The 27,040-nt window shown below is 39.2% G+C and overlaps 1 protein-coding gene across 4 annotated transcripts in view; it reads right to left on the reverse strand.

Annotated features, from left to right (window-relative positions):
* The window catches only part of HDAC4 (histone deacetylase 4), a 182,694-nt gene that overhangs the window by 56,306 nt on the left and 99,348 nt on the right, over positions 1–27,040 (reverse strand). For all 4 annotated transcript variants that reach the window (XM_026707841.2, XM_087919583.1, XM_087919582.1 and 1 more), the window contains 4 exons: positions 19,204–19,455; positions 16,868–17,054; positions 6,857–6,990; positions 4,572–4,692 (listed from right to left, as the gene is read on the reverse strand). In XM_026707841.2, the coding sequence (XP_026563626.1) occupies positions 4,572–4,692; positions 6,857–6,990; positions 16,868–17,054; positions 19,204–19,455 (694 nt within the window). The remainder of the gene's footprint in view (positions 1–4,571; positions 4,693–6,856; positions 6,991–16,867; positions 17,055–19,203; positions 19,456–27,040) is intronic.

Below are 27,040 nucleotides of genomic sequence, written 5' to 3' on the forward strand. Positions count from 1 at the left end.
CCTGGACATCCCGGGGTTGCTCTGTGGTTAGCTCCAACTTAAACTTAGGGTTGGCTAATTGGAGCTCAGCAAGTTGGATTTGGCTTCTCTTCCCTTCTGGAAGTTTGGTTGCATTCTCCCCTATCTCCTTCCCCCTTTCTTTTGGGCAACACAACTGCCCCTCGTTGCGAAAGGTGGCTTGTTGGAATTCCTCCCTCAATTTCTCCAAGGACTCACCTAGAGTCCCAAGTAGGGATTTTGGGGTTCTGATCTCATCCCTTCATCCACTCCAGTCTTCTAGTTTGCTTATAGGTTGTCCCAAACAACAGGACTTGGATGGGGGAATTTGGTCTCGGCTACTTTGGGATTTTTTTTTCCACCAATACTCATCTCTTTCTGCTTTGGTCACTGAGGCAGGCATCCTGAGCACCTCGGTTTTCCATGGTCAGAGATGGCTGCACTTGGGTTCCAACTGGGCTGTTGGTTCCTCTAGTTCCCTGGATGGGAGTAGGATCTGCTTCCTACTGGGTTGCCAGAAGCAGGATTTCTTTCGAGATTCCGTCCTCCGCCATGGTGGCCTGAGTTTCTCTCCATGCACCACAGGTATCAGAGAGCAAGAGGAGAGTCCGGGGCTCAGGAATCCTGGTCATTTTTGGTTGATGTCAGGATTCCGACCAAGCCATTTAGCAAGAAAAATCCAGTTTTTTATTCGGAGCACCATGTCTGCATGACCTAGGTGAAGCCAGCTGTCAACCCAATTCATGCCTTGCCTCTGACCCTGTTTCCCACTCTCCCTCCAGAGTGTGTCACCAGTCACATTCCCCAATGAAGCAATTTCCCGGGTCATAGAAGTCACTCTCTCCAGCTATTGTGGATCTCTGTGGAGATGGCCTTGAATTCAGCTGGCTAGGCTGTGTCTTGTTTTGACTGTGAATTCTTTGGTGGAGCTGTGAGGTGCGATTCCCATCCCCCTACCTATGGCAACTCGGGAGCAGGTCAGGAAAGCATCACAAGTTGAACTACTTAAATTCCAGACACACTTACATTACACTCTGAGTTCCAATGGTGAACATGGCAAACTCTTATTAAATTCTGAAGTCTCTGTCCAGACAGAGCACAGCAAGAAAGATGAATCAAAAATGATGAATCTATTTAAACAGAGCCAATCAAGGAAGCTTAAGATGACCGGAGATAACAGTGATGGATTTTATATCCTCCATTAGGAAAATAAAACACACAGACAAACTTGAAAATAAAATACTTTGTTAAATATTCCAATAAAGTAGCTCAGATTACTGTAAAGAAAAAGGGATTGGGTTGGTAATTTGTGATTCACTACTTAGAGCAGGGGTGTCAAACTAAAGCCCATAGACTAGATCCAGCCCATAATGTGCTTAGATCTGGCCCACAGAGCCACCCTGGAAACAGCAAAAGACCGGCCAGCAGCACCTCAGTCCAGCCCAGGCCAACTAAGCACTAAACTACAACACGGTGGCAGCCATCCGAGCTGAAAGCGGTCAGCCTTAGATCCACAGGGCCGTTCAGAGCCAGCAAAGGGCCACCTCTGTTCTGCCCCTGCCCCATAGGCACGCACACAGGAGGCAGTGTGTCTGCAGGGCCGGCATCCCTGGAGAGCAGCTTGCCCCACAGGCTGACTGTGTTCTGAATGCTTCCCTTTCATCCAGAATGCCAACATTTTCCACCTTCTGTGCACACGCCCAGTGGGGGCAGGAGCAAAACAGTGGGCTGGTCTCTTGCTGGCTCCAGGGCAGCTGCGTAGGCCAGATCAAAGGCTAACTGTGTTCAGGCCTGGATGGCTGTCACAAGTTGTAGATCTTTGCCCAGTTGGCCTGGGCGGTCTCATGCCAAATTGGCATAAGACCACCCAAGGAACCAAAACTCGCCTCAACCGCTGTCATTAAGTGCTCCAGGTGTGGCCAACAAGGCCACTGAGTGTCTGAGTGGTTAGCCCGGCATCCATCTTCCAAGTCCAAATCCCAGCTGAGCCCAAGGCAAAGAGAACCCAGCACAAGCCAGCACACAAGGGGAGATTTGTCCAGTAAGCTGTGGAGGTTCCCCCTTCCTCTGCAAAAGGGGGAGAACCTCCGGCTCCGGAAGCCCCACCAGTCCCGAGTGACAGAAGTGAGGCCAATGAACACAACTCGATAGTAAGTGAGGCCATCTTCCCCTTTGCTATAAAATCACAGATAGTGATGCCCAGGATGGGAGCCCAAGGAGACATAGAGGCCATCCTAGACACCAGGTGTACCAGATGCCTAATCACCCCCCCCACTATTCAGAAGCTAGGGATAGGCACGATGCCCCTGGCACATCCCATACGCTTCAAGCAAGTCAACGGGACTTTGGCAGAGCCCCAGCTACCCTAGTCAGCAAGCCAGTGAGGCTGGAATGGGCAATCACTGCACCCCTTCGGGGTGAATTTGGTTTCTTTTATGAAAATGTTTGCCACAGTACAGCCCGCATATAAGATACTGTTTATTGGTATGAGATACGATATATTTTGGGAATTGTGGTGTTGTAAAAGAGCCCTCCCTCTCTTTCCCCTCCCTCTACCCATAAAGCTGTGGTCAAAATTAAAGTTAAATATTTGTCCAGAAAATGCTTCCTAGCCAGTTATAAAGAAAGCCATGGAATCACACAGTTGGAAGAAACTATAGAAATAATTTAGTCCACCCCATCCTCCTTCAGTACAGACTGTTTCTGGAAAAAGATCATCCAGCTTCTGTTTGAAGCCATCCACTGAAGGAGAACCAATCATTCAAATGACAGCCTCTTCTACTAGCAAACAGTACAATCAGGAATCTAATTCTTAGTAATTTTAACCTATTAGTTCTGGTGTTGTCCTCTGGAGCAAAAGAGAGTAAGTCTATTCCTTTTCTAATTATAACAATTCAGATATTTGAAGACCTTCCATGCTTCTTACTCGAATTCTGGAGATTGAACATGCTCAGTTCTTTTAATAAGTACCAGAAATTATGGATACAATTGCAAATACATAGCTTTTATTTAAAAATAAGGAAAACTTTTCTGACAGTAAAATCTATACACCAGTGAAAAATTCAACCAGTGGAGATTATTGGTTTCCTATCTATGGAGATCTTTAAGGGGAAAATTAAATGTATCTCTTAAGGATGGTTTAATTATTTTCTCTGCACATTGTAGAAGTCTGGATGAACGAGATGATCTTTCTAGTTTTTTCCCCCAATTTCATGATTCTATCAACTGTTTCTTACAGGGCTTTGTTTCTAGACAATCTGACCATTTTGGTAGCACTTTTCTTAAGTTGCTTCTAGTTGTCATTGTCACTTTTTGCACAATATCCAGTATTCCAAGTAGAATTCAATGAGGGCAGAGTAGAGTGGAGCAATTGCTTCCCATAATATGGACTCTGTGGTCCTGCTCATGCACGCAATATTGATTGCTTTATTAGTAGATATATCACACTGCTAGCTCATATTTAACTTGTGGTTGACCAGGACATCCAGATCTTTTCCACAAGAACAATTGCTAAACCAAGTGTTTGTGGTTTTCAGGCTTCCCATCCTAGAGGATAATTTTACATTTCTCTTAAGATCTACTCTTTTAATTTAACCCATTGCTCAAACCTATGGAGAACTTTTTACATCTTTTATCTCTCTCTGTCTCTCTCTCTTTTTAAAGTAATAGCCAGCTTCCTCTCCCCAAAACACTGGGCAGTCTGCAGACTTTATCAGCACCCCTTGGTTCCCTGATTCAAGGGAGTTGAGCCCTATGGCACTCTGCTTAATATTTCACTCCAATCTGAAGCCTTTGATGAGGACTATTTGGATGTGATTATTCAAGCCAATTTTGAGTTCAAAATTGAATAATGTCAGGAAGATTCTCCTTAGTTTAGGTTGCTCTTCTCCTTGTTCAGTTTCCATCCATTGCTTCTTATTTTGCCTTCTGCTGCTTTGGAAAATACATTGCCCCCCCACACCCCACCCTTGTGGCATCCCCTCAAAAGTCTGTTTTGTAACCTGCCTATCAAACTCTTGGGCAAAGCATGTGAGCCATTTCCTCTTTTCAGTGGTCCATGAAAGTACATCTGTGGCAGGTAGATGCAGATAATAAAGTCAAAAAAAGGTGAACATTTTTACAGAACTATAGATATGTTGAGGCATTTAAGGTGAATAGCCAGAAAGCGAGGCAAGGCCAGGTGTGACAAGGAGTGGCTGGGAGGAGAGGGGTGAGGTGGGTCAAGGTGTGGCGAGAAGAGGCTGGGCGTGGCGAGGCACCCCTTGATGTGAGTGATGGCGAGTTGGCCACGCTCACCCTCACACATGACCACCCAGACATGCCTATCCAGCTGATCATTAGGGCAGAGAACCAGTTGTTAAATTATTTGAATCCCGCCACTGGTACCTTGTATAAATAAAATGTCCTCAAGAGGAAAAATAAATTGCAAAAAGCATGCCTTTATGGGAAAGCTTGTCAAGTAGAATCTACCAAAGTATACAAGATCTGGATTCCTAGATTAAGTGAGCTTTATATTTATAGAGTCCCAAATCAAATGAACAACTGGAAAGCAGGTAACATTACATTTTCTGTACCTAACAGTTTCCTGCTGTCCAATTTCTGTCTGTTCAGCGGGTTGGTACCATAAATCAGTGTGTGTGCTTCTGAATGCACAGTCTGTAATTCTTCTAGAGTTGCTTTTCTTCCACGGATACACTACAGGAGAAAAGGAAGCAGTGAAATTCCATTTCCCTTGATGAAAAAGCATCATCCCAAATAGAAAATATAAATAAAGGTGTACACAAATGCGACTGACCAAAGAGATTACATCAAAAATGCACCGACTTCACAAGGTTTCTCTATTTTAATTCTGAAATTTTGAACAATTGTATGCTAAATAAATAATTTTAGGATTCTTGCTGTTTCAGAGACAGAAAAACAAGAATAATCTTACCACCATTTTTTGCTCTAGGAACCTCATGGAGTGAGGTAGACATTCTTTGACTTAGAGGCAAAAATGTTTATGCCAATTGTATTATCTGAAATAAACTGCACCAAGAGTACATCGGGAAAGAAAAGAGGTGGCATTGTATAACACTTTATTGCAACTAAGAAAATGGAGTTTAACTTTTACAAAATGGTTATCATATAAAATACACAATTCAGAATTTCACCAGTGTAACATTAGGTTTGTTTCAAAGTGACAGACATATAAGATAGGAGTGAAATAGCACTGACATTAGAATTGAACTTACCTGAACATGTGTCCAGTGGCACTATCTTTGGTGCCTTGTTAAACTTCTTGATTTTTAACAAAAATGTTTGATAAAAACAGTCAACGTCAAACCATGAATGTTAGTTGGCCCACTTTTAATCAATCAAGATTGATTAAATAAAAACAATCAAGATTGATTAAATAAAATCAACAAGGAAGATCCCAGTAGGAAGAAAACCTTAAAGGTGTAGTAACCACCTGGAACTTCTTGAAAGGGGAAGTGAAATCATAGTGCAGGGCTGACATAAATGGCATCTTCCAAATATATATAAAGCTGCAAAATTATCACCCTCTCAAGCACCCTGTCCCAAATAAACTACCCAGTAACTGGACAATAGTTGACAAACTCCTCCGGATCCAGGGAAGACACACCCCCCCACAACCCTCCCCCAGCTGGTTCTAATGAGCCAAATTAGGGAGAGGTCAAGGGAGCATATCATAGGGTAGACAACCATAAGCATCTTGTCTATATATTCAGGCCTCATAAACTGAAAGTGATTTTATCTAATTGAACCACAACACTTACTGAGTAACTCAGCAAATATTACATCAATAGAAGTCTTAAAATTGGCATGAAACTAACTTGTCTAATGCTTGACATGCATTTCCTCATTGTCAACAAATTCACTGGCTGTGACTTCTGGAAAACTGCATTTTCAAAAGGCAGAAATTCAATAATTGAATTATTAAGATATAAGACCAATTCAACTATGGAACTAATAATTGAGAGAGGTATGGGTTTTCTTTTTACTGCTTGTATTCCTATGGAGGGTGAGATAAATCAATTGGCACAGATGCTTTAATCTGGATTCCTATATGCATGAGTAGGAGTTGGCAACCTGTGCCTGACCACCAGTATCATCCATGGTCCCAAAAGAAATATATTCACCTAGTCCGTACAAGGCAGAGTGCTCATTGCCGCCTCATTTTGTCAATGACTTAATCAGCCATCTGGGTGTGGGAAGAGCAATAAGTTTCCCAGAAAAGTGGCAGTATAGCTTCTGCACCATATGTTGAAAAAGGTTGCCAACCCCTAGCTTAAATGATTTATTTCAAGTCTAGGATTTGAATCACAGAATAAAAGATTAAAAATATACCTGGAATAACCGAAAACATGTCTTCTCTTTTCTTTGATAATTTACATGTAAAACAATTACAGATGTACCCTGTTTCTCCAACAATACGGCCTCCCTCAATAGGAAGTCCCAGCATGTTTTATAGGCATGAAATGAAATTAAGCCCCTCCCCCCAAATTAAAACATGCGAAATGGGGGGAATGGTGGTGGTGGGGCTTGCCATTAGGAAGTACTTTTGTTGCACACCTGGATATGGTGCTGCCTGCGTTGACCCCGATATGAAGTGCCCCACCAACGCCGAGGTCAACATCCAAGCTGTCGCTGCCCGCCCGCCCGAAGATGCAGGGGGGGGAAATTAAGTCACCCCCAAAAAGATGACCTAGCATTTTTTCGGGCCTCAAAAAAAAAAAAAAAAAAAGACCCGGCCTTATTATATGAGAAACATGGTAGTTCAGAAATTTCTGCTGTAATATCTAGAGATTAAGCTGCAAAAGCCACTTTCCCTCCATTCTATTAGTTCATCTATTACCTCACACTTGCTACGAAGACCTGTTTCCTGAAGCCGTGACCAAATGCTTTGGATTCTCCCTGCATGTTCTGGATGACTGTTTGTGTTTCCACAAACGCACTGGTGTTTCAGCATCAAGGTGTCATATACAAGGCCTGCATCAAAGGATATGAATTAATTCAGGCTACAATCTTACTCCTATTGACAAGGTGAACAAATTCTCCAATGACCTTATTTCTCGATAAAGCTGCATGAGGATATGTTATTTATACATTATATATGCATATGGAAAATGATCATTTGAAATAGCAAATTTCAAAATAAAAATGTAAACACAGTTTTACTAACAGTGCTAAGTGAAAATTTAGAGTAAATTTATTTTATTTTGATCAATTCCAGAACTTCTCTGATATTTAAACAAGAAAGTAGCAATACCAATACTATTTATTGGTATTACTTTATATTTCATACTTATATACTGCTTCATAGTGCTTTATAACCCTTTCTAAGTGGTTTACAGAGCATATTGCACACAACAATCTGGGTTGTCATTTTACCAACCTTGGAAGGATGGAAAGCTGAATCAACCTCGAGACAATTAGAATTGAACTGCTGGCAGTAAGCAGAATTAGTCAGCTGCATTCTAATTACTGCACCACCACAGCTCTTATAATGTTAATAGAAAATAGGGCACATCCATTATTATTGTTGAAGATATACAAAATATTGTTGAGATATAAATATGGCTGAGATATAATTGTTAAATCATGATTTAGCATGATAAAAAATGCCACTAATTTTCCCCTTCTTTTTCTTGCCAAGAGCAGAAAATATATCTGGATAGTGCTGCATTTTCTCTGAAGGAATAGGTACATCATTTGGTATATTTCTTTATTTATTAAATTTAGAAACTGCCCATTTCCCACATATAGTGATTTCGAGTGGTAAACAAATATAAGAACATAACAGCTGTATATAAATACTAGGAGAAATATGTTGGATTGTTGTGCCCATTTGCTTGAGGTGGAGAGTAGGTAGATCCATTTTTATTTGGAGAACTATCCTGATGGCATATGAAGCAAGCATTTCCGAAACAACAAAGCTTTTTTCTTTAGCTCTATATTATACAAACATTTTACATTTCTTAAATTTAGAAATGTACGTTTTTGAAATTTGAGGAGCAAAACACTCATTTTCCAGATCTATTTCACAGACCTTTTGTATTCTAGAATTTGCTTACTATTGCTGTTACTTTAAAAAAAAAGAAGAGTTTAAAACTGGAAAATGTCTTAATTTTTTACACAGTAATACAAGGCAAGCTACTACAATCATGTGAAATAGAAAGTAAACCCTGTTTGAATTCTATTGTTTTATGTATAAGAACATACTAAAATCATCTGGTCCTTAGCAGGTCTTAAAAGCAGGTAAATACAATATCAGACATGACATATTACACCATATCGTCCTTTATTTTACAAAAAGAAATAAAAAATCAAACTGTAACAAATACACCTTTACTGCTTTCATAGGCATGAAGAGGTTAAAAATAGCAGCTATGTGCTGTTAATCAAATGCTCTTGATCAATTGATCATTAGCAAGTGTGACCGCCTCTATAAAAGTCAACCTTTTTGCTGGACTCCAGCACGGAGTGTGTCTTAACACAATGCCAAAGAGGAAACACATCAGCAATTATCTTAGAGAAGCAATTGTTGCTGTCAATTGATCTGGGAAGGATTATAAGGATTTTTTTTTTAATGGAAAGATAGACACATAACTAAGGCAGAGCATCAACAAATAGCCTGAATCTGCAAAGATGGAATCAGACAAGTTAAGGCTCAGAGTGAAGTGAGATTTGCAATGAAAAAAAATAACAAAAAAAGTTTCTTTCAACATGTAAAAAACAAGAAAAAAGGGGAAAAATCCATCCCTCAATGGGAGAAAATGATGGGCAGCAGACAGAAAACAGAGGTGCTGAATTAATTATTTGCATATGTCTTCACACAAAAAGGGAAAAAAAAGTTCAACCTAGCAAAAAAAAAGAACCATAAGAGACAAACTAGAATGCAAATTAAAATAGGCAAGAAAATGGTAAGAGAACACTTGTCCACCCTAGATGAGTTCAAATCATCAGGATCAGATGGATTACATCCCAGAGTTTTGAAGAAGCTGGCAGACGTGATCTCGGAACCATTGAACCATATATTTCAAAGATCCTGGTGCACAGGGAAACTACAAGAGAACTGGAAAAGAGCTGACGTGGTTCCCATCTTCAAAAAAGCAGGGGGAAAGATCCAGGAAATTATAGACCGATCAGCCTGACATCAGTACCTGGGATGATCCTGGAAAAGATAATCAAGCAACAGATATGCAAACACCTAGAAACAAGCAAAGTTATAACCAGAAGCCAATACAGGTTTGTCAAAAACAGATCATGCCAAACAAATCTTATTTCAATTTTTGACAAAGTGCCTAAATTAGCGGACCAGCAAAAAGCAGTGGACATAGGATTAGATTTCAGTAAAGCATTCAACAAAGTGCACCACAACATACTTCGCAGTACATTGGAAAAACGTGGGCTGGACAATACCACCACTAGATGGATTTATAACTGGCTGACAAACCGTAGTCCTTAATGGTACTACATCTGCATGGAGGAAAGTAAGTAGAGGGATACCCCAGGGTTCTATCTTGGACTTAGTACCGTTCAATATCTTCATAAACAATTTTGATGAGGAATAGAAAGGGGAACTCATCAAATTTGCAGATGACACTAAGCTGGCAAGAATAGTGAACACCCCAGAAGATAGGCTCAAGCTCCAGAAGGATCCCAACACATTTAACACTGGGTCCTATCTACTGGTAACAAAATGAAATTCAGTGTTGAGAAAAGTAAGATTTTACACTTAGGCAAGAAAAACCTTTGCGCAGGTATAGAATAGGTGCAATCTGGCTCAACAGCAGCAACTACAAGAAGGATCTAGGAATCCTAATAGACAACCACTTAAATATAAGGCAGCAGTGTGCTCCATCCTGTTTTGGTCGCCACAATATAAAAAAGATGGTGAGACTCTGGAAAGAGTGCAGAGAAGAGGAGCAAAATGATTAGAGGCCTGGAGGCTAAAACATATCAAGCATGGTTGCCGGAATTTAGGTTTGAAACTAGTGAAAAGAAGGACTGGGGTGACAGTAGTGTTCCATTATTTGAAGGACTGCCACAAAGGAAGAGGGGTTCAACCTATTTTCCAAAGTACCAGAAGACAAGACAAAAAGCAATGGTGCTCCTGTGCCTCTGCTTTCTTCAGTTCGGATGCAGCTGGGGCACCCAAGCTGTTGCAGTGATGGTGGAAGCCACCTGAGCAATAATGATCCTCCCTCTCCAGCCAGCCTCACCTGACCTATTTCCTGCCTGGTTGGCCATTGATGCAAAGCCTCACTGCTCTTGTTCTCCTCCTCTTCATCCTCCCCGCTCAAGCAGCGTCTAGCTCTGCAGGAAAACAGGCTCTCTCATTTCTCCCTGGGGTGGCGAGCTCCAGTGTGTTGTACACGGGTGTAAGGGGCCTGGCCCCATGGTGCCTCCTCACTCAGTTGAAGGTTTCATTCTTGACCAAGCAGTAAAGCCAGTACAATGCAAGCGAGCAGCGCACTCGGGCCAGAGACAGTATTGTTTCCTGTGCATAGTTGATTGCCATTCCATGGCTGCCTTACTGTTTGAAGGCAGGAACAAAGCCTTCAACTGAGCACCATGGGGTCAGGCCTCTGACAGCTGCATCCAGCCCACCAGAGCTCACCCTGCCAGGGAAGAAATGAGAGATCCCATTGCCTCCAGAGCCCGCTGCTGTTTGAGGGGAGGATAAGAACGAGAAGATTGATGAGGCTTTGCAATGGCAGGCCAGCCAGTTAGGGAGTAGGTCAGGCGATGCCAGCTGGCTGGGGAGGAGGGACCATGGCTCACCGTGACTCCTGCCACCACCAGCAGCTTGGGTGTTCTGGTTCCATCCAAGCTGAAGAAAGAGGCGGCGCAGCAACAAGACTGCCTTCAAAGATCCCTCCGTTTCCAAGTGCCCCATTTGTATGTAGGCAGGGTCTGCGGGACAACGGGATCTCACTCTTCCCCTGGTGTGGCAAATTCTGGGGGGCCGGATGTGAGGGTCTGGCTCTGCAATGCCTCTTGGCTCAGTTGAAGGTTTCCTACACTCAAACAGTAAGGCCAGAGCATGTGAGTGAGCACAGCACCTGGCCAACAGATGGCATTGGTTGCTGCATTGGCCTTAGATCTGACCAGCAGGGCTGCCCTGGAGCCAGCAAGGAACCGCACAGCTGCCTCAGCCCCGCCCCGTCAGCAAGGAAGCAGCAAGCATGCAGGGGCTGGCATCCTGTATGAAAGGGAGGTGCTCAGAATGCACTCAGCCTGCGGGAGAAGACGGTCCTCAAGGGCGCTCACCGCCTCCTGTCCGTGTGCCAAGATGGGATGGGGACAGCCCCTTGCTGGTTCCAAGGCACCACCATAGATCTAAGGCTGATTGCTTTCTGGCTGGATGGTCACCACCAGGTTGTAGATCAATGGCTGGTTGGCATGGGCCAGGCTGAAGCACCACAGGCCGTTCCTTCATTGTTTCTAAGGCAGTTCCATGGGCCAGATCTAACCAAATTGTGGGCTGAATCTGGCTCATGAGCTTTGAGTTTGACACCCCTGATATAGAGTCCCCTTTTGACCATGGGGTTGGAATGGAAGATCTCCAAGGTCTCTTCCAGGTTTGTTATTCCATTATAAGACCATTTCCCAATAATTTAAAATTGATCCTTCTGCAATGAGGAAGACTATTCACAAGTGGAAACATTCAATATTCCCAGGACTGGACATCCCACTTGTCCCAGCAATTTCTCTCCAAGGTCAGACTGTGCAATGCTCAGAAAAACTGCAAAAAATCCAAGAGTTACATCTCAGACTCCACAGGCCTCAGTTAGCTTGTTAAATGTTAAAGGTCATGACAGAACAATTACAAAAAGATTAACAAGTATACTTTGTTTGGAAGGGTTGTCAGGAAAAAGCCTCTTCTCTCTAAAAAAAAACCCATGACAACATGGCTCAGGTTTGCAAAGTTACATCTGAACAAATCACAAAACTTCTGGAACACTGTCCTTTGGACAGACAAGAACAAAATGGAGATGAATGGCCATAATGCATGGTGCCATATTTTGGTGAAAACCAAACACAGCATATCTGCACAAGCATCTCATACCAAATGTCAAACATGGTGGTGCAGAAAGGATGATTTGGGCTTATTTTTCAGCCATACTTTGGATGTCTTGCAGTCATCGAGTCGATCATAAACTGTATACCAAAGTATTCTAGAATCAAATGTGAGGCCATCTGTCCAACAGCTAAAACTTGGCTGACACTGGATCATACAACAGGACAATGACCACAAGCACACCAGCAAATCTATAACAGGATAGCTAAAAAAGAAAAGAACCAAGGTGGAGCTTCTTCAGCAACAGACCGAAATCTACGATCGTGCGCAGTTTCAATTTGTGCTTGCCGCTGGAGCGCCCTGAGCTGGCTGGTTTTGGGGCTAAGTCACCCCATAAAGGTGGTGATGAGGGGGGAGACTGCCAGCAGGGTCGAGGAGAGTCGCATCTCTCCTCCTCAGCTGGCCATTACTCTCTTTCCTGAAGGCGGTTGTAATGGTGGTCAGAAATGGCCACCTCCAAGAAGAACTCAACCGGAAAAGAATGTGCAGGAGGAAGATAAGAAAAGAAAGTTTTGTCTGACCAGGTCAAACTGAAAAAGCAACAATATAAGGTACCCTGGAATTTGAATTATAAAGAACAACATTGTTCCCAAAGAAGACTTTGAAGCGGCGAATGAGAGAGGGAAGGGAAAGGATTTGGTGTTTTTTTTTTTCTTTTCTTCCCTATATTGACAACTAAGCAAGAAACTGGCAAAAATCCACTTGGACATTAACAGGTATTTAACCTGAAAATAAAATGTCAAAGGGATAATAAAGATTTCTGGATTTGAAGGAAAAAAACAAAAGGGTGGGATCTGGAAAAATGGAGGAGACCACCTGGAAGTGAAAGGAATTAACAGTGAAACTTTAACAAGATTCCTAAAAGATATATTTTAACTGAAACTTTGTAACAAGATAAGAGAACCCCAGGAAGAGCAAGTGGAAAAAAGAAGCAAGAAGAAATTATTTGGATTACTTGGTGATTTTTGGATTTTTGGCTATTGGATCTAAAGGACTAAAATTAATCGGGTGGTTGTTTAAAAGTTTTTTAAAATGGTATCACTCTTGGAAGAATTGAGAATGGAACTTAGAAAACAGAAAGAAGATGCACAAGAAGGAAGAGGTTCTTTTGGCTTCGTATTTCAATTTTTAGAAATGGAGATCCTGAACTATGAGAAACAACAAGAAATGGCTATAGAACCAGAAGGGTGGGACAAAGAAGAAGCCATCTTCAATGACCAAGTATTTCTATGTGGGGAAAAGAAAGGAAAGGGGGGAAAGAGAGTGAAAAAATTAAGATTTGAAAAAACAACCCCCAAAAAGAATAGTTTGAAAAGTAATTATAACATTAGGAAGAAACAGAAGAGAGGATTACAGAAGAGACAATCAGAATTAGAGAGAGAAGGGGTCAAAAAGGGAAGGAGAAGAAGAGGGGGAAGAGGGAAAGGAAAAGAAATTATAAAGGACAGAAACAGGACATAGAGAAGCAGGGAAAACGTACAAGGATTAAGGGTATAAGCCTATTTAGAAGACACAGAGAAAACTGGGTGAAAACTTAATTGAAAGGGGGATTCTGCAAGAGTACATAAGATAGTATTGTTATATTAGAAATAGAAATGAACTTTGAAAATATGAAACAAGTGTGATTAAAATGATAAGATAAAATACTCATTGTAATGTAATGGAATGTTTAATAAATAAATGAAATAAAGAGAATGAGAGAATGAAATTAGGAAAGGAGGGGAACATTTTAATTATTATCAATGTGTTATAAAAAATTAAGTGAAGAGGAATATAAAATAAACACGAAAAAATTATGGAAATATTATAAGTGTTCCTAGAAGTATGATACACTATTGAAAAGAAATGTTAAAGATGTCAAAGATTATAACTAACATTAATGATAAAGCTGAATTGGAATAGAATAAGTATTTTATTATTGTTATATATATATTTTCTCTTTAAGAACTTGGTGCGTATTTTAAGAATGTACCAAGCAGAATTCGACTGGAAGTTACGTGTTATATTTAATGTTATAATTGGAAAGGCATAAATTGAAGTCTAAATAAGAATTGAATGGATAAAAATTAAAAGATACAAAGGTGTCATACTCCAATTAGTAACTACAGGGAAAAAAAATGTTTAATGAGAAAAGAAAATATGAAATTGAAACAGGACAGACAAAAGTATAAATATAATGACTAGGAAGATATTGAAACTTAGAAAAAGATATATATAATTGAGTTTAGAAAGGAATGTGATAATTAAAAGTAAGATTGAGATAACTAAGGGAAGGGAAAAATTATTGAGAAAATGTAATAAGATATGGAAAAGAACACAAAGATGAATATGAAATTGAATTTGCGTCTGTATGGAGAAGTGATAACCCGGGACCATGCTATTCTCAAAAAAAGAAATTTTACTTGTATTATGTTTTGTGAAAACCCAAATAAAATTTTTATTAAAAAAAGAAAAGAACCAAAATGTTGCAATGGTCCAGTCAAAGTCCAGATCTCAATTCATTGAAATGCTGTGGCAGGACCTCAAGAATGTTGTGAGTAAACAAATGAACTGAAGTAATGTTGTAAAGAAGAATTCCTCCACAACGATGTAAGAGACATACAGTCATACAGAAAATGATTACTTCAAGTTATTGCTGCTATAGATAGCTCTGCAAGCTACTGAATCATAAGGTGTACTTAATTTTTCACACATGGCTTCTCCATTTTGGCTTTGTTTTTGTAAATAAATGGTAACAGTGTAATATGTCATGTATTGATTGAACATCAACACATCTAAGGTTTGCATACTTTTAAAACTGCTAAGGAACAGATTATTTTTATTATATAAAAATATACATAAAACTATAGAACTCTTTTTCACATGATTGTACTTTATCAGGACTTTATTCCTATTCCTATTCAAGCCCAGCTAATTGTTAGCTAACATTTTGCAAGAGAAATGCACTTTTATCATCTGGATATTGGTAAAACTGCTGATGTTGCAGTTATTTGTTGAGATAAGAATACTGATTATGAATAAATGTTTTAATTAGTTAGTTTGTTAGAATTTATTTTGGATTCACAGCTTCAAACCAGTTTTGACTGATATGCCAACTACATGCTTTTTGGACCAGGAGGCCATGAGAACAATAACTCATCATATCATTGATAAGACACAGCAGTATACTATGTGGGGCTGCCTTTGAAAATGACACAGAAGCTGCAGCTGGTGCAGTAGATAGTGGTCTTTCTGCTAACTGGTGGTAAAAGACTTAGCATTGGTTATTGATTTTTCAGTTCCAATTCAAAATTTTGGTGATGAACTTCAGGATCTTATGGAACAGTAACCTTCAGCAAATTTCAATCAACTTTCTTTATGTGCTCTTCTTGGGAAGTGATGCTGAAGGTGTGCATATACATTTTACTGTATTCTTATAAACTGCCCAACACATATGCAATAGGAAGTGTGCAAATAGGAAGTGTGCAAAAACAAACATAATAGCAGGATAGAGAAATTTACACTGATACTCTGGATTTTGCAAGTAATACAAATATTCACATAAACTAAGCTTTTTAACTAAAAATAATCCTTGACCTTTGACCACCATCATGAATAGATTTCTGTTGTAAGTTGTTGCAGTTGTAAATTACAGGACTCAATTTTATGACCATTTTTACTGCAGTCATCAGCTGACTCACAGTTGTAAGGGCAAATCTAGTTTAATTGAGGGTAGGCTTTGCTGTTGTTTGGCAGAAACATTGCAAATTGTGATCATATGACAATGTGACGGTGCAACTGGTCATAAATGTGGGTCGACTGCCAAGTGCCTAAATTGCAATCATGTGACTATTAGAGTGAGGGGAAAGTAGTAAAGTCTAATTCAGGTCATAACTGACTTTTTTGGAGGCCGCTGTTAATTTGAACCTTGTTTAGCAAACATTTTTTTAAGTCAAAGGCAACTTGTAATTGCTGAAAATGATTTCCAAAACCAAACTACTGAGAACCAGTTTGGTTTAATGGTTAAGACTGAATTCTAATTCCACTTGATTGCTGGCTGGATGATTTTGGATCTTTCTTAACCCATGACAAGATGGTTGTCAATTGCTGTATCCACCAATGGATCAATACTGACTTGATCCCCCAAAAGTAGACCCTGCACTTGCAGGAAAATACTCGGAAGAAGAAACAAAAGTAATTCCTATACAGTTTTCAAAAGTTAGCTTCAACTCATGAAATAAAAAACAATTATTTGAATGTATTTTTTGAACATAGGTTTTTATACTTGACCCTTCATTTTATATTTTTGGTCAATATTTATATTTTTGATATATTGTTATATTTTTGATTTTTCCTTATATTATCATTCTCCAAATAACTCAATAGTTCCAGGTATACAGACTTAGAGGATTTCGTTTCTGTTGCCCCTTCTTTTTCCCCTCAGCTGATCCTTATCAGGCACCTCACATTCTGTCAGGATGTGAGCAGCGACGAAACTACTTAAAACAATTTTGGTCTCATGAAAATTTATTCTGCCCCTACAAGTACTAATTGAAACAAAAGTACGACATGCCACTATCAATCAATGGACATTTACCAAAAAACATCCAATCACCACACAATTCAAACTTACAGCAAGGCAAACCCACTTCCGGATCAATGTATTTATGAAGTTTTGCTAGAATGCTTAGCAAAGCATCTGCAGCATTTGTGATCTTCCTCCCCCAGGGAACTCCAACAAAATTATGTAAGAGAGCTGGGCTGCTCTCTTATTCTAAGAGATTTTTTTTCATGTATTACCTGTTGTGAACTGTGGCTTACACGGTGTCTCCTGTGTGGATAATGGAAAATTGGCAGAAGCAGGTGATGATTGAGCTCGAGAAAGTGGCCGATGTCCACCAAAGGATACTGGAATGCCAGCAGCTTCCATGGATGCCTGGTAGTTTCTGAGCTGATGAATGCGCTGCTGTTCCAGTAAAAGAGTTTGCTATAAGGGAACATAAAATGTGTCATTGTTTGAAGGCTTGTTTTACAAATCTCTTATTTTTTGTTTGTGAACAATTACTTTATAATAGTCTACTAGGTATTTGCTTTCTTAGCTAATATACCTATATACATATACATTAGTATATATTTTAAAGCCCTTGAATAGTGTTTTGAGAGAGCCAGTTTGGTATATAGTTAAGGCATCAGGCTAGAAATCAGGAGACAGTGAGATCAACAAATCTTGAACCAGTGACTTTCTTCCAGCCCTAGGAAGAAGGCAATGGCAAACCACTTCTGAAAAATCTCACCAAGAAAAGTGCAGTGATTTGTCCAGGCATTCTCTGAAAATTGAACATGATTTAAATAATAAAACATTTAAGTTATAATAAAGGAGAATATTTGTAGCTCAGGATTGAAATGATGGATCGTTGGTGCTTTCTGAATTTGCTTGTTTTCCTACAGACATTTCATTACCCAAACTAGGTAACATCAACATGTGTATCATGTTGTGTTACCTAGTTTGAGTAATAAAACATCTGCAAGAACTTGAAATTGGAGTTAAGAGATATTCATCCTCAACTTTTCTAAAAATTGGCTACATCATTGACTTCTAAACTATGAAATATCCAGCTGAAGAAATAAAACAACTGACCCAAGAATCACCTTTAAATAATTACTGGACCATAACTGGAATGAATTAGCAATATTTTAACCATCTTTAGGTTAAAGAATAAAGAAAATAAAGAAAGCAAAAGAAAGGAAAAAAATGGAAAGGAAAAATGGGTGAAAGACCGGAACAGTTCTAGATACATAATTAGATACAGAAAATGGAAAAAAATTAAAATGAATCCAGTGCGGTATATTGGGTTGAAGAAAATAAAGGTAGCCCTCCACTTACAATCTCAATTGAGCCCAAAATTTCTGGTACTAAGCAAGACAGTTGTTAAGTGTGTTTTGCTCCATTTTACGATCTATCTTGTCACAGTGCCACAGTTGTTATGTTAATCACTGCCGTTGTTATGTTAGTAACATGGTTGTTAGGTGAATCTGACTTCCCCATTGACTTGGCTTGTCAGAAGGTTGCGAAGGGTGACCACATGACCCCAAGGACCACATGACAAATAAATGCCAGCTGCCAAGTGTCTGAATTTTGATCACACGACTATAGGGATGCTGCAACAGTTGTTAAGTGTGAAAAACTGTCATAAATAACTTTTTTCAGTGCCGTTCTAACTTTGAATGGTCATTAAATGAATGGTTGTAATTCAAACATTAGCTTCACTGTAGTCCAATTATTTGGACATTTTTTCTTGTGACACAAATTTGACACTGAAGAGATTCAGAGTAATTCTGTAGTGCTAAACGTAATAATGTATAAAGTTCTTTATATCATGACAAAGTTTTATCTCAATTGAAATGGAATTATTAATAATTCACACACATCTTTTTTTCCCTTAAAATTTACTCAGTTAATCTCTTCAGAAAAAAAATCCATGTTAACTATTTCAAAGGATGAACAGTACAAGTACAATAAGTCACTGCCTTAATATACATTCAGAATGGTTTTGAATATAATGCACATTATGAAAAAGAACAAATTGCAATTTATATTATTGCATTTTGTAATGAAAAATAAACTGTTATACTTCTCTATACAGGGACAATTTTTGGAAGAGAAATCAAACTTCTACTTCAGACATAAAGAAGAAAATGAAGAATAGAAAATGAAACACTTGAATAGCCAAATGTGATCAACATTCTCACATCTGTAATAGAAGCAGCAAACTAAATACATCTCTTCTGAGCTGAAATCATCAAGAATTGGCATAACCTTGCATTAGTCCTATCATTGTTCTAAGGATTCTGTATTCCTGAATCCTAATTCTTGGCATTAATTTTTTTTATGTAATTATGTTCCATAGTTAAGTCACTTGATACTCAGGAATTTGAGACTTCTGTTCTATAAGTTATAAAAGCAATTAGATTGGGTTTGTACAAAATTCAATGTCAGAATGGAAGAATCACATTCTGACTTATGGTGTTATGTCAACCCAGATGTTTTTTTCTATACAGAATGACTGAATAATAAATATACAAGCCTCTGGAAACTATACGCTAACTAATAAATGCCGTTATTTAGTGTATTCTACCTGTCTGAAGAGCAATTCCTGCTCTGCTTGCCTTTGTCCTGGTTCCAATTCTTGTTGTTCTCCATCTTCATCACTTTCAGCAGGTTCTTGCTTCACACGGACCATTTGGGTCAATCCTTGAATTTCCTTTTGATTTGCTGTGCTGTCAATGTATTGGTCTTCCACAAATGTCTGATGTTCTCTTAATTCTTCTTCAGTCTCTTCTGGGTGGCTTTCATGCTGACGGGAAGCTTCATTTGATTTTGGCAACATCTGAATGAAACTCAAGAGAGTCAGAACAAAGCTCCATTGAAAAGATTATGAAAAACTATGAATGAATGAAATCCTTTTTTAAAAAAAAAATATAACAATTTAAATTTTATGGTTCACTTGAATTAATTTGGAAGTTTAAAATTTCTAAGTCCTATACACGATAGGTTATTTTTAATGACAGAAGCATGGCTAATATATAAATTTTGTATTAGATTAACAATGAGGCTGTATTTATGAAATAAAGCCAAGTTAACAAAGGCTTAGTAAATGCTAAATTTAAAAACACTTTAGTTATTATAATCTAAAATGTTTTTCATTTTTGATCATAACAAAAACGTGATGATCATTTTAAGTTTCAAAATATTTTCAGTAGCCCTCAGAACAAAACTCAAACCAAGTCTAAATACAGGAAATCCCTGGGTTACGAGCATTCCCTTAGCGAATATTCAAAGTTACGCAATAAGCACCCCCTAATATTTACAAACAAGTCCTGAAACTATGAATCTTGCAGCACCATGATGAGTAACCGCAGAGGCTCTGCAACATTCGTCCTGCACTTTGCCTGTCAAAATAGTGTGGCAGAGCAGTGGGCCCACTGCTCCATCATTCTATTTAGGCCTACACAGGCCTCACTCTGCACTTTGCAGGACAAAATAGAGATTCAGAGGCCGATGCTCTGTTTTGGCCAGCGCAGGCCTCACCTGGCACTTTGCCAGCCAAAACGGAGCTTTGTTTAAGCCTACACTGTCCTTGCCCTGTAGTTTGCTGGTCAAAATGGAGCTCTGTTTAGGCCTGCACAGGTTTCACCCAGCACTTTGCTGGCCAAAATGGAGCATTGGAAGGGTGGGCTCACCACTCTGAAGCTCCATTTTGGCTTGCAAAGTGCCAGGCGAGGCTTGTGCAGGCCAAAACAAAGCTGCAGAGAGGAATATGCAGCTGAGAGGCTGGAAAGGAGACAGCTTGCTAAATCTTCATGTGATGACTCAGTGGGTCAGGTTGTGGGGGGGAAGCAATTGTGAGGAGCATGAGGCATTTCAGTGGGTCAGGGAGGCCTTGTGTGGTCTTAAGCAGGTGGTCTGGACTTTCTATTTTTTTCTCTGGACATTTCACTTCTCATCTAAGAAGCTTCTTCAGCTTTGACTGGATGGTGGGGAATGGAAGGAGCTTCTTAGATGAGAAGCTAAACATCTTGCATTCTGGATATGCTAAGTCTGCTTGGAAAATTTCTGGTGTTTGTAAATTTGAGTTTGACTCATTTGACTAATTTTTTGACTAACATAATGGGCAGGCTCCATTAGGCTCATACCTCAAAGACTACCTGTAGATGAACTTTCTGCTAACCAGTTAACAGATGTATGTGAGAAACACGCTACAGTAGTAATGGGGATTTTTAACCACCCTAACATTAACTGAGAGACAAACTCTGCATCAAAAGGGTGATCGAAGCAATAAAAGCAGAGATACTACAAAGTGTGAGGGATACCCCTTTAAAGTACAAAGGGAAAAAATAGTAGTCCTAAAACAGATCTCCAGAAGAGAAATAGGAAGGTAGTATCAATTTCTGACAAGACAGCTCATTAAGAATGGAGTAAATTTTACATGGCTGATACCAGAGGGAATATTGGTGACCTGGATGGAGCAAAGACATAGATTGGATTCCATAGAAAAAGCAGAACAATTTTATGATGACTATTTTGGGCCACAAGAGGAAATGGGAGCAAGAGAAGAAAAAGTGGATAGCCAACAAGAGGAAGCCATAGGAGAAAAATAGATATACAAAAAAGGAGACAAAAGAGAGTTAGAAAAAATAACAAAGAGAGAAGGAGCACAAAAAAAGAATCTAAAAAACCAAATGGAATTAATAAAACACAAGCTGAACGTAATAGATAAAGAATTAGCACAAAAAAATAAAAATGTTAAACAAAATTTCTTTGAAAATGTAAATAAACCAGGAAACTGGCTGGCATACAAATTGAAAAAGGAGAAAGAAAAAAAACCTGATCCAGGATGAGGAAGGAAATCTTCACCATTAAAATAATGATAAAAAGAAAGTGATCCAAAATTAGTATGAAAAATTATATAATCGAGACAGTTTTAGAAGATAAAATAAAACAATACTTAGAAAAAGCAGAGTTACCTAAAATACCTGAAACAGTAAAAGCTATGTTAGAAGAACGTATAACAATGATAGAATTATCAGAAGCAATTAAGAGACAAAAGAATGGCAAAACACGGGGCCCAGATGGTCTATCAGCAGAACTCTATAAAGATTTATAAAATATACCATATACACCAATGTTGGAAGTGTTCAGTGAACTATTGTTAGAAGTGAAAATACCAAATTCATGGATGGAAGCATATATTACTCTCATACCGAAAGACGATTCAGACTTACAACAGATAAAAAAAATAGACCAATATCTTTATTGACTGCTGTCTATAAAATATATGCCTCCATAGTTGCAGAAAGACTAAAAAGATGTATCAATTTATACATTCAAATCAAAATGGATATTTACCAAAAAAAGCAAATTAAAAACAATATGAGAATAATTTAAAATACACTGGAGTACCATGAAGCACATCCAGGGAAGCAAATGGCGTTGGTCTTTCTAGACGTACAGAAAGCATTTGACAATGTGAACTGGTAATTTATGCTAGCACAATTGAAAGATATAGATTTTGAGGAGAGATTTATTAACATGATTAAGGCAATATATTATAAGCAAACAGCAAAGGTGATAGTAAATGGAGATATGACAGAGAAGGTTAACATTAAAAAAGGTACAAGACAAAGGATGCCCCTTGTCTCCCCTATTATTCATATTGACACTGGAAGTATTAAACAGAAATATTACACAAGATATAGAGATAAAAGATATGGAAATAAAAAAGGAAAAATATAAACTACAGACATTTGCAGACAATGTAGTCTGTCTTCCTTCTGAAAGATCCACAAGAAACAGGGCCTAAACTAATAAAAAAATAGAGGAATATGGTAAAGTGGTAGGATTGAAAATAAACAAAGAGAAAACTAAGATATAAGTTAAAAATCTTAGAGACATGCAGAAAAAAAGAGTTAATGAAGAGAACAGATATTCAGACTACTAAGAAAGTAAAATACTTAGGAGTCTATTTGACAGTAAGATGTGTAACAATTTATAGATTTAAAACCAGAGACATTTTTATTGGGAATTTTGCCTGAGGGTTACAATAAAGAGTTAACCTACTTGATTATCAATGTATTAACAGCAGCTAGGATTGTATTTGCACAAAATTGGAAAAATGAGAAAACTCCGATGGATGAGGAAATAATTAAGAAAATAATGGAATGTGCAGAAATGAGTAGATTGACAATGGCAATTAAAGAACAAGAGGAAAAAGATTATTATAAAATTTGGAATTTATTTTATGGATGGCTAGATAGAAGAGTAAGAAATTGAAATATGTAAGTACAGTATAATATTTATTACTGATAAATGAATGAGTTAGACAGAGTAAGAAAATGAATCTGAAATATATTACTGAAAATCAACAAATATAACATTAAGGCTAATATAATAAGTGATATATGTGACATAAAATACTGATTAGAAGGATTATAAACATATATAAGTAAAATGATAATGGTATTATGTGCACAAAGAAATGTGTACCCAATTGACACACTGATGAACAGAAAGGTTTGTTTTGTTTTTGTTGTTATATATTTTGTTATATATTTTGTTGACCAACCTATCTGACAACTTTGTCATCCAAAAAGCAGACGAGGGAACTAGAGGGACAGCTATAGTGGACCTAATTCTTACTAACAGAGAAGAAATGAAAGAGAGGGTTGAAGTTGCTGGAACTTTGGAGGAGAGTGATTGTGTTTTATTAGATGTGATGACCCGGGGCATGGCACAAAGGCAACAGTCAAATAAGCAAGAAATGTCCCTTTAATACCTCCAACTTTGCCCTCAATGTCCAGATTACCTTCGGCTGGGGAAAAACTCTCCCAGGAACAGTCTTTAAGTGGAGGAAATTCAGTCCGAAAACATAGTACATACAAACCGTAAATAAAAATCCACACAAACCACGTTGCAGTAATTAACTTGACAGGTCAGGAGAAGGAATTGCAGACTTGAAAGGACAGCAAAACACACACAGTTGGGAAGACACCAGGAACCCAGATAAGCCTCGATGATACCAGATAATTCATTATTTGCTCCCAACAATTTTGCTGTGTGCAGCTTCCCTTTTTAAATACTGTATTCCCAGCTGCAGCTAATGAAGGAAATCAGGGCCCTTTCCTCCCCCATAAGCCACACAACTCACATTGCTCCCTTCTCCGTTCCTCCCTGCGTGCCCTAGGATGAAGAGAGGGTGGGCCTGGTCTTCCTCTGAATTCCTTCTCCCTTGCTCTACCTCTCCCCTGCTCTGCCCAGCCGGCCTTTGCCCTTCCCCAGTTTCTTCCACAGCCAATGGAGCCACACTCCCACTCCCTGTCAGTTGCTCTGCCTCCTCCTCTGAATCAGATTCCGACAGGGGCATGACATTAGAATTCAATATAATGCAGAGACCAACAATAGAACATAATTGTAGGAGATGACCATGCTGAGCCTGAGGGAGGGATCAAACATGTCATACTTCAGGAGTCCCTGTGCACCCATAAGAGATCAGAGTCCAGCCCAGCTTGAATACCTATCTTAACTCCCACGCATTCTCTTAATGGTCACTTGGTCAGAATCAAAGTTTAACTAATTAACTAACTAACTAGATCTAGAACTAACTAAATATTTATACTCATTTGAACTGCCTGAATCTCCTGATTTCCCGGGGCTTGACATTAATCTGGCCAAGTGCCTTCACCAAAAAATTTTCTGGACTCCAGAATTTTCTAATCATGACCTCTGATCCCAGAGCTGCAGACTTCCAGACTCACTCAGCAGACACCAAGACATCACTGAAGATGAAATCAGATATCTTGTAGTCAATTTTCAACAGATGATGCAGATCATGACTTAACAAGGATTTCCTTTGCAATCTCATCCATTGGCCCCAGCAGCCCAGGCACAAGTACCAGTTCCTGCCACACTCATTCCAAAGTTTCCCTGCTGGCTACTGCTGAGATTCACTGTTAAGTCTAATAAGATGAGAACATTCCTAGCACAGTGTGCTGTTCGTTAGCACCAGACCAGGAGTGTTTCTAACAGACAGATCAAGGGTCTCCTTTAGTGGTGGGATTCAAATTTTTTTACTACTGGTTCTGTGGGCGTGGCTTGGTGGGCATGGCAGCGGAAATATTCTGTAAAATCTCCAGTCAGAGGTGGTATTTGCCAGTTCTCCAAACTACTCAAAATTTCCATTATCGGTTCTCCAGAACTGGTCAGAACCTGCTGAATACCACCTCTTGTCTCCTTCATCCTCACACTTTTAACTGACTCGGCTGCCAATTGGGCTCTTCCACTCATCAAAATCAATGACCCCATCTTCGATAGTTACCCAAATTTCTTCACTAGATTTGGAAAGCATTTTAGGAATCCTATTTAGATAGAAACTGCTGAACAATGCATCTTCCAGCTCCAGACAAGCCCTGGGAATGGAAGAATAGCAAAGTGGCAGACAACTAGCCCTTTCTTTCTACTGCAGAGAATATAGCCCCATGATCAAGAATTGTCCTACTAAACCTCTCCAAAAAGACAACAGACAGCCTGGCAATGTTTCCATTAATCACCACTTGGACAAGAAGCCCCAAGGCCAGGGAAACGAGAAACACCCTCCCTTCATGAGCTCATGGGAGGGTGTGTGTCACGCAATCACTGAACGGAACTCCATTTACTCCAATTACTTCCATTTCATGTACTTTAATAAAATTTGATTCCACTGACATTTACTAGTGGTCAGGAAACCACTATCTCTTTTTTAAAAATATTTTTTATTAGTTTAGAATATAGCATACAAAGGAAATACAAAGGAAATAGTAGGGAAGTTTGGGAAGGGAAAAGGGAAAATTGGGGGAAAGCAAGGGAGAAAAAATAAAAAGAGGCACTGACTTCTGACTCTCTTTGATGCAGTAAGATAAGACATTAACCTCAACTTTTTACTTTTATGTAATAGTATAAACTAGCCATTTCGATAACAACAAACCTATCTGATCAGTAAAACTCACAATCGAAGTTCCATTTTTCCCACCTGCTTTTGAGGTCCAGAAACGAGGAAATCACTATCCCTGTTTTGATAGATTCTGGCTCAACCTCTAACTTCATAAGCTAGCCACAGTTCAGAAACTTAAGATATCTACAGTTTCCCTGAAGTCCTCCTTGCTAATGATAACTATTGATGGCTGAAATTTAAAACCAGGCCCCAGTATTCATGCCACAGTACGCTTGAGTCTAACAATAAATCAGGATTCTGAAGAATTAACTCTCTTCATAGCTGAACTCCCAATAGTGCTGGGAACCACTTGATTACAACACCACAATCCCACTTTGAAGCTGAGGAATCACGCTATTCCTTCTGAAAATCCTGAATGCTGTTCACACTGTGATCAGCCCTCCAAAGCCCACCCCAGCCCCCCTTAAGGGTTCACAGAAAGATTCCCAATCTGCCAAATAAATAAGCAGTCTTCGTGATGTTTTTGGGGAGGTGGCAGCCTCGGCCCTCTCTCCACACAGAGACTGCAGCTGCTCCATAAATCTGGTCCCTGGTGCCAAAATTCCCACCAAGAGACAATACCAAATGTCTACATTACAGAATTAGAAACCTTGAAACAGTATTTGGATTCCAATTTGAGAAAGGGATTCATAAGACCCTCCCAATCCCCTGTTTTGGCTCCCAACTTCTTTGTACCCAAAGAAGCCAGACCCCAGTCGGTGTAATAATTGTGAGAAACATCCCCTTCACATGAGTGGTCTGATTTTAAGGCCTTGAACTCCATCAGAGTAAGAGACTATTATCAACTGCTGTTAATTTCAGACCAGTCATATAGGCCAGAGGCCCCCAACCATTTGGGCACCAGGGACCGGTTCCATGGAGAGAGGTTTTTCCATGGACTGGAGGGGGCATGGTTTCGTCTGCTGTCTGAATCCTGTGGATGGAGCTTTACTTGTTTTGCATGGCCCTGTTTCTGGCATGCCACGGACTGGTGCCAATTCATGGACCAGTGATTGGGGACCTCTGATGTAAACTACAGAAAACAAGCATTTTCACAAGACTAAACCTCTGCAATGCTTACAATCATATTCAAATAAAAGAAGGCCATGAATATTAACCATTTTTGACAACAGATATGGCAAATTTGAATACACAGTGCTGTCTTTTGGTCTGTGCAACACTCTCGCTGCATTTTCCAGGTTTATGGACCAGATTTTTCAAGATTTGATACATTTGTTGTTTTACAATTAGATGATATTTTAATCTACTCTGAGAATGAGACTCAGCATATGGACCATTTGTGCACAGTCCTCAGAAGACTAAGAGAAAATCACATCTTTGCCGAGCCAGAGAAATGTGTCTTTGATTTGCAACAGCTAAACTTCTTGGGTTACTATATTTTCATGGTAGACATCCAGATGGACTCCCAAGTTGGCCGAGGCTCCAGGTG

Source organism: Pseudonaja textilis, chromosome 1 (genome assembly GCF_049901715.1).
Source record: "Pseudonaja textilis isolate UNSWEBS1 chromosome 1, rPseTex1.2, whole genome shotgun sequence".
Taxonomy (NCBI): domain Eukaryota; kingdom Metazoa; phylum Chordata; class Lepidosauria; order Squamata; family Elapidae; genus Pseudonaja; species Pseudonaja textilis.